This window comes from Parasteatoda tepidariorum, chromosome 6 (genome assembly GCF_982258835.1).
Source record: "Parasteatoda tepidariorum strain Cologne lab strain chromosome 6, Ptep-v5.0, whole genome shotgun sequence".
NCBI lineage: Eukaryota > Metazoa > Arthropoda > Arachnida > Araneae > Theridiidae > Parasteatoda > Parasteatoda tepidariorum.
In genome coordinates, this window is record NC_141760.1 from 9,356,310 (window position 1) to 9,370,469 (window position 14,160).

General features: G+C 28.4%; 1 protein-coding gene across 1 annotated transcript; it reads left to right on the top strand.

Moving 5' to 3' along the window:
• Nucleotides 1-309: 309 nt before the first annotated feature.
• On the top strand, nucleotides 310-9,692 carry LOC107441975 (soma ferritin). The gene is made up of 4 exons (XM_016055395.4): nucleotides 310-526; nucleotides 1,320-1,466; nucleotides 6,513-6,638; nucleotides 9,343-9,692. Exons 1-4 carry the CDS (start codon nucleotides 422-424, stop codon nucleotides 9,487-9,489), a joined length of 525 nt encoding a protein of 174 aa, XP_015910881.1. The 5' UTR covers nucleotides 310-421; the 3' UTR covers nucleotides 9,490-9,692.
• The last annotated feature ends 4,468 nt before the right edge of the window (nucleotides 9,693-14,160 follow it).

Here is a 14,160-nt window from a genome sequence, read left to right on the forward strand (position 1 = left end):
TTATTCTGATTGCATTTTATTCTGCTTCTAAAAACCAATTGCTATTTCATTGTCTTTTGGTTGGATTACGATTACAAATATGCGTCATTAACATTACTCAAATTTTGCCCTTAATTGGAAAATAGTTAAAATACATAAATTCAAATTTATATGTTTTAACTTATTTACATCTCTTAAAAACCAAGAAATGTAATTAGAAAATTTTAAATAAATGAATGAAACAGATGTTTTAGGGAAGCATAAAACTAAATTCAACAGCCATCAACTATAAATATGGGTGCATTTCGGTTTGACGTCATAAAAAACTTTAATGGTGCTTTGCTTCAACAGTGTTTGAACGGGCATCTCTCTCTTTCACTTTAATTCTCCTTTTAAATCCTATTTACTTTTTAAGTAAAAGTTACTAATTCTAACTTAAAACATGGCAAACAGTCAGATTAGACAAAATTTCCATGAAGAATGTGAAGCTGCAATCAATAAACAGATAAATATGGAACTTTATGCCAGCTACGTCTATCTTTCAATGGTGAGTAAAATTGATAATTAGAGGAAAAAGTAATGATTAATTTGTCTAAGCTATCATTGAATCAATTTTCAATTCCTGTTCGATTCAAATTAAACATTCTTGATTTTCATATATTGATTAACACAATATAGTCAGATATTTAATGTTTTATGTGCTTTATGCTAATATTTTTGGATGTTAATAGACAAAAATAATTTTTTGCATAATCAGCTTAAGTAACGAAATTTTTTGTAACATCTTATAGTAAAAATTGTAAGTTAACGATTGATTAATAAATATTTGGTTGTACCGGCTGACGCCATTGTCGGATTTATTGCGCAGTTAGCATGAACAGTCTATCTCTGAATGACCATCTTGCAGTTTTTATAATCTGACTGTTGTTGCATAAACCAACGTATTTTTTTAAATTTAAAATGTTGCCAATTGTCATCTTTGTTGTAAGGCTGATCTTAAATCACTCTAAAGTTTAATCTTAATGAGAATATAGCCAAATAATGTGGAATAAACAGTTTTATTTGTGCGCTTTTCCACGTTTAATACAAATTTAATAATTTCTTCCTTTGGATATTTATTATACATACTTATGCTTATTGAAACACCATCCAAAAATTTTTGAGATGTTTCAAAAGTATCTGTAATTATATCATCTGAGTCTACGTGCTGTGTATGATGTAATCAATTTTAAGAACGAAAGTTGAAATAAATCATTTTCATGCGTGTTTTTATTTATACCTATTTTTGCACTATTAAAGTAGTGACAAGTGTGTGATTCTGCAACTTTTTACTTTCGTAGAGTTATTACTTTGATCGAGATGATGTTGCCTTGCCTGGATTCTGCAAGTTCTTCAAGAAGAGCAGTGATGAAGAACGTGAACATGCTGAGAAATTCATGAAATATCAGAACATGAGGGGTGGTCGCATTGTTTTGGCACCAATTGAGGTAATTCCATTTAGTATTTACTGTCAACAAAAAATATTTTATTAGCTCACTTCTTTTTGATTTGAAGTTTTGATTGATCATGCTTGAAACTATTATTGCTCACATAATAATGGTAAGTAAAATTTTTACAAACACTAAATTAATGTGAAGCATAATAAATATATTCAGGGTATCTGTGCACCTGGAAAGTCATGAATTTCAGTATTGAGCAAAATTTGTCATGAAATGACATGATTTTAACTTCTTTTTTTTTTTTAAATCATGGATTTAGGTCACCATAAAACCTAATTTTTAAAATTAAATTTACCCCCCCCCCCCAATTTCATGGTGTTCCGAATATCTGAATTTGTAACAAAATCCCCACTCACAGTCATATTTGATTATATTATAAAATGTTTTTAATATTTTTTGAAAAATTATGTTCTTTCAAAAAACGAAGGAAAAAACATAATTTCTAAAGCAAATTATCTTTTAAACTTCTGCGAGTTTTTTTTTTTTTTTTTTTTATCAATTTAAAATTCTAGAAGCCAGTCATTGGTGGATTTCTTTTTATTCCGAAATGAGAACAGAAAAATCAGGGATGTTTCTTTCCTTTCCAATAAACAAGAAAAATATCTTTAGAATGTAATTCTGCAGGAAAAAAAGAAAATTATTAGCTTTTGGTATTTTTTTCAGCTATTTTATTGCTTCAACTCTTTCTTTACTCTATTTTTTTAAATTTAAAATAAATATGAAGAGGCGGAGTATAACAGTTTTGGTTATACCTATCATTTCAATTAATGTCATTATAATGCACTTTTTAAAATATATTGTTGTGTTTTTGTCGGAGGAAATAGTAACTTCGTTAAGTCATGAAAAATTCTTGGAATTAGTCGTGAAAAGTCATGGATTTGAAAATCTGAAGTGTAGCAGATATCCATATATATCTGGTTTTCTTGAGTCATCACACAGAAAGGACAACTACATGCTTCAAAGAAATCAAGCTCTCTTCACTAAAGTTCTTTTTTTTCTTTCTTTTTTTTTATGGAATTAAAGTTAAACAGATTTAATTACCTGATGGAGGAATGCCCGTCATTTTCCAAAACTGGTTTTTCTGTATGCTGATGCTTTATAGCTTTGTATTTTATGGTTCATATTTTATTCCTGATAAAACTATGTTAAAATACATATTCGAATAGTATTAAAATATTCACTTTTAACTCTATGTAGGAGAAAACGTAGCTCTAACGGTAAAGCATTTTTTTTTTTTTTTTTTTTTTTTTTTTTAATTATTCTAAAAATTGAGAGTATAGAAACTATTTCTAATTAAAAGGATTATTAAACTAGATTTTACTATTTATTGAGGTTTTATTCCTTTTAAAAAAAAATTATTTAGCTTTTTTAAGAATTGAAACATTTTGTCGCACAAGGCAGATAGAAACTAAAAAAGCCATTTACACTTTTTTTTTTTTGTATTTCTAAAATATACCCTTATTTAAAGACAGAAAAAAAAAATTTTTTAAAATAGGAATGCACAGCCTATGACTGAGAAGAAAAATCTTTTACAGTCTTCAAATTAAATATGATGTGTAGGTTAGGATGTTTGTCTATTTTTTACAAGTCATCCTGCTTCTTGCTTACTCATTGTTGCCTGCTGGGGATATTTCTATATTGCCTGTTGTGCCAACTATAATTGGCAGGGCGCCAAATGAATTTTAAACTTGCATTGTATAAAAATTAAATTTTAAAAAAAAAAACATGTAGAGGTTTGCCTGAGGGTAGCTATGAGTTATACTCTTCAAGGTAGACCTCAAAAAAAAAAAACACTCTCAAATGTAATGGAAAAGAAAAAATATGAATTAATCTCAGATTACAGAAGTAGCTCAATAAATGTTTTTAAAAATTAAACGTATGTATGAATAAATTAACATATGAGATAAATAAAAAAAAATTAATGTTTTGCATATTGTATCTGTTTTAATCTTGTGCTTATATTTAGATTTAGATGATGAACAAAATATTAACATTACACAAAATATTTTACTTATTTTTTGTTCCTGAAAGTTAATGCATCTCTATTTCATAACTCACATTGATCCATTCAATGTACCTAAATCTAGTTACATCTATATTTTCTCTTTCTAATCACTTAAATTTAAACAAGGAAAAAAATTATTTTAAAACTTTGACCAGTTAAGCAAATCTTCATTGTGAAGTTATATTGTGTTGCTTTAGTTCCAGATTTTGTTCTTAGATACTTTCCGCCTGTTTTGTCTTTGACAAACCATAAAAATTTTATGTTCAAATGAATATAATTCTATAAATGATAAAAGTTTTCAAATATAAAGTCAACGTTTAAAAACTAATGGAACAAGCTCTTTTCCCTTAGCTAATTTGGTACTTGCTAATTAGGACAAAAAGATTTTGCAACAACTCAAATTTTTTTTTAAATATAAAATTTTGGGTATTGGCTGTAGTATCTCCTTACCTGCTAACTTTCACTCTGTATGAGAATTAATTTTCCAAGTGGTAGTAAAACAATTACCAAAAAACAATCTTTTTCTAAAATATAGTTGTATTTTGACCAGGTTGAAATTTTCTATCGTAAAGATGATTATGCTATTATATATTTGTTATTATTTATATGTAGTGGTGGTCAAACTCATTTATAATTATTAATATTATTCAAAATGTTTAATGGAGTAACATCAGTTTCGCTACCACTATAAATATGAGAATAAAATTTTCCAGAAAACAGAAAGAGTTGTCAGCTAATGTGTCAAAATGTTAGACATAGCTCAATATTTATCTATTAGACAAAGCTCAACTGTTATTTATTAGTCATAAATGTTACGTTTGTACAACCTTTTCACATTTTTCTTAATGCAAATTTAATGAGTACAGATTTTATGCTATTAAAAATAATTTTGAATTTAGATAAAATGAAAATTTGTAATTTAATATTATCTATAATCAAATCTTACAAATGAACTGAATAAGTTAAGCTGTGATTTCATTTTTAATCCGTTTAAAAGAGAAATGGTAGATAGCAATAATCTGTGTTGATTCTTTAAGAGCCCTTTAAAGTTTAAACAATCGGAGGAGATTCTTAAATAATGCAAAATTAAAAATAATTTTGTTATGAGCAGGACCTAAGTTGTGGTCAGAATGGTACTTTCTACCTTACATTACGAGTTTTCAGTTGAGAAAGATTCAACTTAGAACATTAATATGTATTATTGGGCAAATGTGTGCATGCATTCCTTTTTAATCTTTAAAAAGGAGAGATGGTAGATAGCAATATAATATATGTCAATACTTTAAAGGCCCTTTAAATTTTTAAACATGGGAGGGAGTTGTTAAATAAAGTAAAATAAAAATCTAATTTCATTATGAGCAGGACCAGAGTCATGGTCAATGTGGTACTTGGCCCATAAGCAGAATATTTTCAAATGTTCTGCAACAGGACTAATTAATTTATACAAATGTTCTGCAAGCATTTCACTGCGAAAAAAAGTCAACTTTAAGTTAAAATACTATATTTTCACTTATTAAAATACAGGATCATACACAAATACACTACATTATTTTTTAAACCAAGGCAAACATTCTAGATTTGTTACTTTTTCAATCACTTTTGAAGTACAAATTTTGTTAATGACGACGATGATGAATTATTAATAAAATACCTATGATATGAAGGTCCGAGCATTAAAATAAGGGCTGCCTTAAAAATCTTTCGAAGGGACAAGTGCCCAAATGGTGCACCATTTGCAAACACAAACATTCGCTGGCTGTTGTTCCAACAACTTCTTCATCTCCATCAAAAGCATTTGGTCTTTCAGAAACAATTCTGTCAATCGTGGATCCCCACGATTCACAAATTGCTTCTGAAATGGGAATGGAAAATAAAAAAGTCATAAACTTTATGAAATTGGAAATCTCGGAATTTAAATCTTTTACGGCTTGATTTAGAAGCTTTCTTGATAAAATAGGTGATCGATTTCACCTGCTGTCTGCTAAACACTGATACATCCATTTTATAAAAATGTTATAGCCAAAAGCTTATTCTTTAATTTCCTCCTCAGAATGGCAAAGATATGGGAGAGGGAGAATACTGATAAGTGTTCCTCTTTTAAAGCAACATCACTCCAGGGAAACAGCAAGTGGTCAAAGCTAAAGAGAATTCTATTCAAGATACAAATTGTTCTGCAGGATTTCGTTTGTTCTGCGACGTACGTCACAGTTTTAGGCACTTTCTGCTTCTGGGATACTTGGTACCTAACATTAAGAGTTTTCAGTTGAGAAAGATTTGAAAATTAATATTTATTATTGGGCAAATGTCGTACATGCATTAGTGGGTATTTATTGGTGTTCAATATCCATCTATCTCATGATGGAATTATTATATTTTTCAAGATTACTTATTTTTGGATTATGATATTTAATTAATGATTTTTTACTTAATTATACAATTTACTTTATACCTATAAATATGTGATGATTAGATTCAAAAATTTGCTTTGCTAAAGTTTTTGAGTTGATTTATACATGTATTTTAGATTTCAATTTCCAAGATATTTCATAATACATATTTCAATATTTTCATTTTAAGTATGGGTTTATTTCTTTTATTTAATATTTTAGTCTTAAATCTCTTTGTTGACTAATTTGAAAACTTAAGAAATGGGGCAACTAAGTGCAACATGAAATGAAGTTTGTTTGTGCATACCTACAGAATTTCGTCACCTGAAACATTGTTGAAATTATGGCATAAATAATTATTTGCATGTAATGGATTCCATTACTTTGTTTCTTATGCAAAGCAACATAATTTTTGTTCAGGAAATGTTTCTGTAGCTGAGAAAGAATGGGAAAGTCTTCAAAAATGTTTCTTTAGACAAATACTTTTTGCATGTTGAGAAGGTAGGGATATTTCAAATGTAAATTTAGTGCTTCCATGTCAATATAATGCCATACATATAATTGCTTGAAATATAAATTTAACTACAAAAGTGTAACCATATTGAAGTGGTGAATTCTAATTTAATGTTGAATTTTTTCTAGAAACCAGCTGTGGAAGATTGGGTAAGTGGTATTGATGCCATGAGAGCCGCTTTGGAGTTGGAGAAAACTGTTAACCAGTCTTTGCTTGATCTCCATGCTATTGCAACCAATCGTAATGATGCACAGGTAATTTTAAACAGCTTGCCATTTTTTTAATATAACTGTTTGTTGTTCCTCCTCAGTAAATTTAACTTTCAAACAAAAACATTCATATTGGTTTGTTTGTTTTTTAAAAAATGACCAAATTTGAAGTTGCTAGTTTTAATCTTATCCTTCTTAAAAAAAATTATTAGGAAAGCTTAATGTTTTTTTAAATAGAATTAACAAAAAGTATTTATATTGCATAATATTATATAATAAAGATGAAATAGCAAAAATACTTTTTTTTAGCTAAAATATTTCACAAAATTAATTTATTAGCTGAATAATTTTAAAGAAAGGAAGGCAATTTGTTGGTTAGATATCCAAAAGATAAATGCAAAAAAAAAAAAAAAAATTATTCTAAGTTATTCTGGGCAAAACAAGTGTTTCTTCTTTATTGATATTCTGCCATTGTTCTAAACAAGCTCTAAGAGCAAAAAGTATTTAGATAAACATAAAATTAAAAGGCTACAATTGAAGTATGTTTATTTCCAGCAAATTGTTTTACACATTATTAATAGAAAATTTCAGTACAAAAGTGTCATAACCATTCTTATTCACTTTTCGTCACACTTTTTTTTTATACTTATCAATTTAGTTTGAGGCATAATAATTTTACATATGTCGCCCTTTCATTATTTCTAACGGTAAAAACTTTATTATCAATGAGACCAGGCATTAGAAAAAGAAAAAATCACAACCCAAAAAATATATATGTAATATTTTATAAAAAAAATATTTTCCACTCAATGATTTATTTTTTAAAATATTAATTGGTTTTAAATGATTTTTTAAAAAAAAGTGATTTAAAACGTGATTAAATCTAGTTTTAATCATGTCAAGCCTGTTTCAGTGTAAGATGAATCAGGAATTGTTAATCCTTTCGTTATTATTCATATTTGATCATAATTTAAACTTTCCTTTTCTCTGTTTGAAAATATTCATTCATGATTGATAAGTTGGTTGAAATGAAAACAAAGTTGTTTCCTTTTTTTTTTTTAAATTTAATATTTACTTACCTGAAACAAAATTACCGTACAGTAGATACTATGTATTCTGCCTGAAATGATCTGAAATCTTGGCCATTTGTGGCAAATTCAAATACCGCTGTCAACTACCTAACAGGGTTGCCACTCCACAGGGAGAACAGAGAAAACCTGGAAAATATAGGGAATTTGAAAATCACCTAAAATAACAGGGGAAATGCAGGGAATTTTGATATTTTCTTTACAAACTGGGAAAGTGCAGGGAATTTTGTTTCTTATTTTTGTCTTTTAAAAAATGGTGACCACTCAAAGCGTAATCTATGGGACATTTAACCATGATATTTCAGCTATTCCAAACTATTTCATTTACTGTAGCATTATTTAAGTATGTTCAGCTGTTTTTCCAGCAATTAAAACTACTAAATATAGTTAGCCCAACAATAGCTCACACAAGAGCCCAGTAATTGTCTTTTTCTCTTAATGTGTGCAGGGAAAACACGAATTTTTTTTCCAGATTTGAGTGGCAACCCTGACTAAGAATGTAATGCCTATCTTGCATCACCCCCTATCTCACCTATTCTTTTTTACAAAAACCTCCTGTTTGTTCTAAAAACTGTTGCCCAAGTATTTTTTACTCTTCATATTCCACTCCATTCAAATTATGAATATAGCGTCTGTTTCAGAAGTATCCATATGTACTTACAATTTTTAAATAAGTGATGTCTATTTCAAAAAAAAAAAAAAAAATTACATAACTTATGAGTTGGAAGTTGGACTTCGGAAATAAATCATAGCAGATAACTGGATGTTTTCGATACTCCAATCCTGAGGGGAAAGTCTGCCCTAAAAATAAATTAGGTAGTGTAGTGATTTGGAAATGTATAACTTCCCTGACATATTAGGATCATAATTTACCCTGAAATAAGCAACCAAAATTTTTATAGTCTACCCTTTTTTTCTTGTTACCATTGAAATTGCATCAGTAGTGAGTCCTGTCAATTAATTATGGCATACTTATCTATCAAACACATTCTAATGTCTCTGAAACTGATTAAATTTGTGCTGCTTCATGCAAATAAGGAGAGTAATGAAGTTAATACCCAACTCTAAAATTTATCGGGAAAAAAATGAAAGTATGACCTATGATCCTTCTGCAATTTACAATTCCTTGCTTTCATGCAAAATGGTGCAAGATTTTCTTAGATGGAAATGAGGGCTAGTTTTTCACAATCTTCTGGACTCATAATTACTAAGCTATAGAATTGAATGCATCTGCTAATAAAACCTGAGGCAAACTAGTGATCTTCCCTTTCCCCCCCCCCCCCCATTATGATGAAGTTAAGAACTTATTAAATATGTAGTTAGTATCAATGCTGTTCTACCCTGAGTAACTTAATGTTTTTTTTTTTTTTTTTTTTTTTAATCATTATTATTGCATGTCTAATTGACAAATTGCTTCCTGATCTTTTAAAATTGATTAGAATGTTGGGCTTGAACAGAAATAACTAATTTTAAAACATTTATCTGGTGCCTTTTGGTTTATAAATTTAAAAAATAAAACTCAATTTAAATCATTAAAAATGAGTTTTTTTTTCTTATTTATTTTGACCAACCCTGTTTATGTGTTACATTTTAGTGCAGTATATGTTCTTCCAGCTCTTGTGCGTTTCTGAGCACTACTAAATATGTATTTTGTGTTTCAGATGTGCGATTTTCTTGAAAGTGAATACCTGAAGGAGCAAGTAGAAGCCATCAAAGAACTGTCTGGCTACATCACCAACTTGCAGCGTGTTGGAACCGGACTCGGAGAATACATGTTCGACAAAGAAACCCTGCACGGGGAAGAATAAAATATGTTAATAGCTTGGCTCACACTAAATTCAGTCTGTGAATGACTTAGTCTGTCAACCCCGTTTTATTATTATCTTCTAACTATACAAAAACCTACTATTTGGAACTTTATTCTGTTATTCAATACCAATAGATAAATTTAAAAAGAAAAAAACAATTGTAGAAAAACTAAAAGAAAAATAAATTATTCAGTAACGTATAAGTTTTTTGCCTTTATTTTCCTGTTTGAACAACTGATCCTGCATTCAAAAACAGTGCATGCTGGTTTTCGTATTTTAGAATTGCTTGCACTTGAGATATTTTAGATTTTACATAATAGTACGAAATTTATATTTCTTGAAATCCACTGGATTTTTTTTTCTCTTTCATGTATGCAGCTATGAAAAAAGCTTTATTCCACAACATTTTCTGTGCAGTTTTTTTTTTTTAAATAGAATTTTAACATACAATGGTTTGTTTTCCTTTTTGATAATCGAAAATAACGTATTTACAAGTAAGAAAATTTCTTTCAATCGTAGAATTATTTGATTAGAGAGAATGAACCAAGAGTAATTCTGATTAGAAAGATTAAATGAGAAAGATCATCGAACACTGTTGTTTATTAATACAGGGCTCCCACAGGTCAGGGAAAACCTGTAATAGTCAAGTAATTTTATTTCAACTCCAAAAATCAGGGAAAGTTGCAATTTTCTTACAAAAACCTGGAAAATTCCTTCATTATTCCTGGAAAAAAACCAGTCATAAAATTGTCAATAACAATACTCAGTTATTGAGATTCGAGTTGAATAATTCTAACATCTATTACAATTATTTATTGTAAAAATTTTACATTTTAGACATACTGAATTGCTTCCTGCCTCATATAATGATATATATTTTACACAAAAATCTAATATGGCATAACAAATAAAAAAAATCCAAATTTTCTAATGAAAAATTTCGTAGTATAGATAAAATATGGTATGGATTTTCATTGAAATTTACCTGGAAAAGTCAGGGAATTCTTTTTCTGAAATTGAGTGGGAACCCTGTTATTAATACCTCTCATTTAAGTTGTTTACGCCAATCAGTAATTCATGCGGTATGGTAAAGACCAAAGTCTATAAAATTCTAGGTTTTACCTGTAAAACTTAGCATTTACGTAAGTGGCTTGTTGAAAGTTCAATACATGCCTCAAAATGATTCGATTTTGTACTTCAACCAAACCTTCGTGATGAAAACCTAGGAATTGCCAGATTTCGGTCCTATACGGTAACATTTACACTCGTAGAAATATTGGACTAATGAGAGAAGTTATACAATGTTAAATTGGACATTTTTTCCATACAAATAAAACGAATAATATAGTGCTATCGGGCATGATTTAAGTCACTTTATTTTTTTTAAATCTTTAATTTAATTAAACTAAGGTATTAAAAAAATTATTGAACCAATTGTATTTTTAAAAAAATAGTGAAAGGGGCCGTTCAAAAAGTACGTACATCCCGAAGGGGGGGGAGGGGATTCGCTATTTTGTACGGTTTTGTACGATGGGGAGGGGGGGTGGTATTATACAAAGTACGTACACTATAAGCATACACCAAATTTAAATTTGACTTTTTCCTACACACTCCTTAAATAAATATTTAATTTTATTTAAAACAGAATTATTTTAATTTTTGTGAAAAAGGGGGTAGACTAATAAAATGTACGTACTCTAAGGGGGGGGGGGGGAGGTAAGACCTTATGTACGGTAATGTACGAAGGGGGGGGAGGGGTTTAAATTTCTCCATTTTTGTGTACGTACTTTTTGAACGGCCCCAAAGGGGGAATTATTACATTTCAAAATAGACAAAAAAATAAATTATTTTCTATTAAAAATGTAAAATAATTTGCTGCTAATAAATTTAATTGAATATTACCCCTAGTCTGTTTTCATGTTTATTTAAATACAAGTGCTTTTTTAAACTTAGTTAATATCTAAAATAATAAAGAGTCGTTCTGAGTAACTTAAAGCAAATTTTTTTTAATCTAAACTAACTTATTTTTGCTGGATATCTAACTGCTTTCTTGTATTTAAAATTCTTTGATGTTGAGCTTGAACAAAATAACTAGGTATGATTTTATTATTCTGTGTTTGGTTTGTAATAATTTTAACCATTTTATAAAGAATAGCTGTTTTTAAATAATAAATATTAATATGAAAAAAATAAATTTTGCTAACCCTGTTAATAAAGTACAATCATGTGATTCAATTTAGCACACCATTAGTAAGACTAGCAAATTTGAATTTTTTTCCTAACATAGGTTCAGCATGCTCTATAATTTCTAATAGTGTATTATTTATATATTTATGGTTACTTAAAAGTGAATATTTTAATTATACTACAAAATTATTTAAAACGTCTTTTTTAAATGTGAGATATGTAGTTGCTATTCAGAGATAGTTCCTAATGTAAGATAGCACTTATCACGCTTTTTCTCACAACTCTTTGATTCCATCAAAATTTATCTCTAAGTACTTGAAAATATTCGCAATGAACTTTATGTTCGATAAAAATTCTTGAGTTCTGATAAAAAATAAGTAATCCTAAAAATATCTTTAAAAAAATTCTAACAGTTATCTTTCTTCCTACAACATATTTGCTGAGCTTTTAAAATAAAAGTAGATCAATAATTGTTAATGTCCTTTAAATCATTGCGCAGAAATATAATAATTGAAAGAAAGCCACAGGGGACCATCATCTAAAACTAGCCAATATTAAGCATTTTTTTGAAACTTTGGAAATCACGAAGGTGTTTAGAAAATTGTACTCGCAGTAAAATGGAATAAAAAGTAAATAAACTTTCGATAATTATTGACTATTAAACTTATACCAAAACTAGCCAATATTAAGATTTTTTTTGAAACTTGGTTAATTTTTATTGGATTAAAAATTCGCCAACTCCTGCCATTGTTTTGGGTGTCCGCCTTGTTACATTTCGTTAGGCAGCGCACGTTATAAAAGCCTTAGAAACTGGAAATCACGAATGTGTTTAGGAAATTGTTCTCGGAATAAAAAATAAATAAAAATTCGATGATTATTGACTGTTAATCTAGACGTAAAAAAAAAATTACTAGGTTGAGCACTCTGTTGGCCACAGAAATAATTGAAATTTGATGATTCTCGTTTTAAAAACTAAACTGGAGGTTTTTTTTTTTAAGTTATTGCTATTTTAATTGTTTTTTCGTGCCTTTTTTTTTTTTTTTTTTTTTTTTTTTTGCTTTAAATAATGACTATCTTCTTCGACATCTTCATTCGCGCTTGACTTGATGTCAAAAGTAGCAACAAAATGTGAATAAATTAAAAAAAATAAGAAAGAGAGATTAGATATTGTCATATAAAAATCTTAACATCTCAATTTTATAAATAAAAAAACCTATAATGAGGTAAAAACTGTTTCCAATTCGAACTGTTGTATTAAATAAGGTTATCGTTATATACTGTTAACACGTAAAATGATTTCTTATTTATTACTTCTTGTGTCGCACATTTTGTATTCCTAAGTTTAAATTTTTTTTTTTATTTTCAAGTACAGTCGGTTATCTTTCAAATATAGGTCTCGTACATTTCGTTACAATTACATATACATAAAATTATATATTTTATAAATAAAAAGATAATTTTTTTATCAACTTTGAAGAAAATAAAAAGCTACGTGTTATGAATGAGAAGCAACCACGGGGATTAATTAGTGAGCGGAGTTAACAGGGTGCCGATCATCCTCATGTATGAATATATACCAGGGGTTTCCAACTCACATGAAGCCGGGGGCTGCAATTAAAAACAGCAGTCAAATGGCGGGCTGCAACTTCATCAAAATTTTATATAGGGCTCTATTATGTTTGAAGGAGCATTAAATATTACTGTTAGATTTTTATCAAGTTGTACAAAAGAAAAGTATTGAATTACAAATTAAAATAAGAAGTAGATTTTTAAAAATATTTTATTGCATATTAAAAAATTCTGCCACAAAATTTACAAATAATTTCGTCCAAAATGAGTGGTTTCAAAAAGTTAAATCTGAGAATTTCTTCGAGAAAATTTCTAATGCGCACATGCTAAATTATATTCACAAAATGAAAAAGAGCAACATACACGATTATTTTTGTATTTGAATAAATATTTTCTTGGATGCGAAACCTGAGAAAGAAATTTTTTTGCACCGTTGTTAAATTTCACAGAAACGAAGAAATTAGGTTTTTTTTTTTGACGAAGGAAAAGCATTTTAAACCCATATAGAGTTTTTACGAAAATTGTCCGCAAAAAATGACAAATTATATATTTTAGTTCGCTTGCCACAAGAAAAAGGCTTCTCGCCAGTTGGTAACCACCGATACATACATTTTATAAAATTTATATTAAAGCAGGTTTCATTTTGCAAGCTTATAGACTTCTTTTTACGAATTTTTTATTATTATTATTATTATTAAACAATTTTATAAGCTGAAAATTCTTTTTCATCAGTTTATTTACCTTAAATTTTTATTCTGCGCTTCACGTTTATTGCGGCAATTTTTTAAAATTCTAAAACAGTTCTTTTTTATCAACCAAGCTTCTGATCGCAATTATGACATCGTTTTTAGCGAAGTATATTCTATTTGGATCTAGCTCCATTATACTCACTTTTTAACTAATGATTCTTAAGAG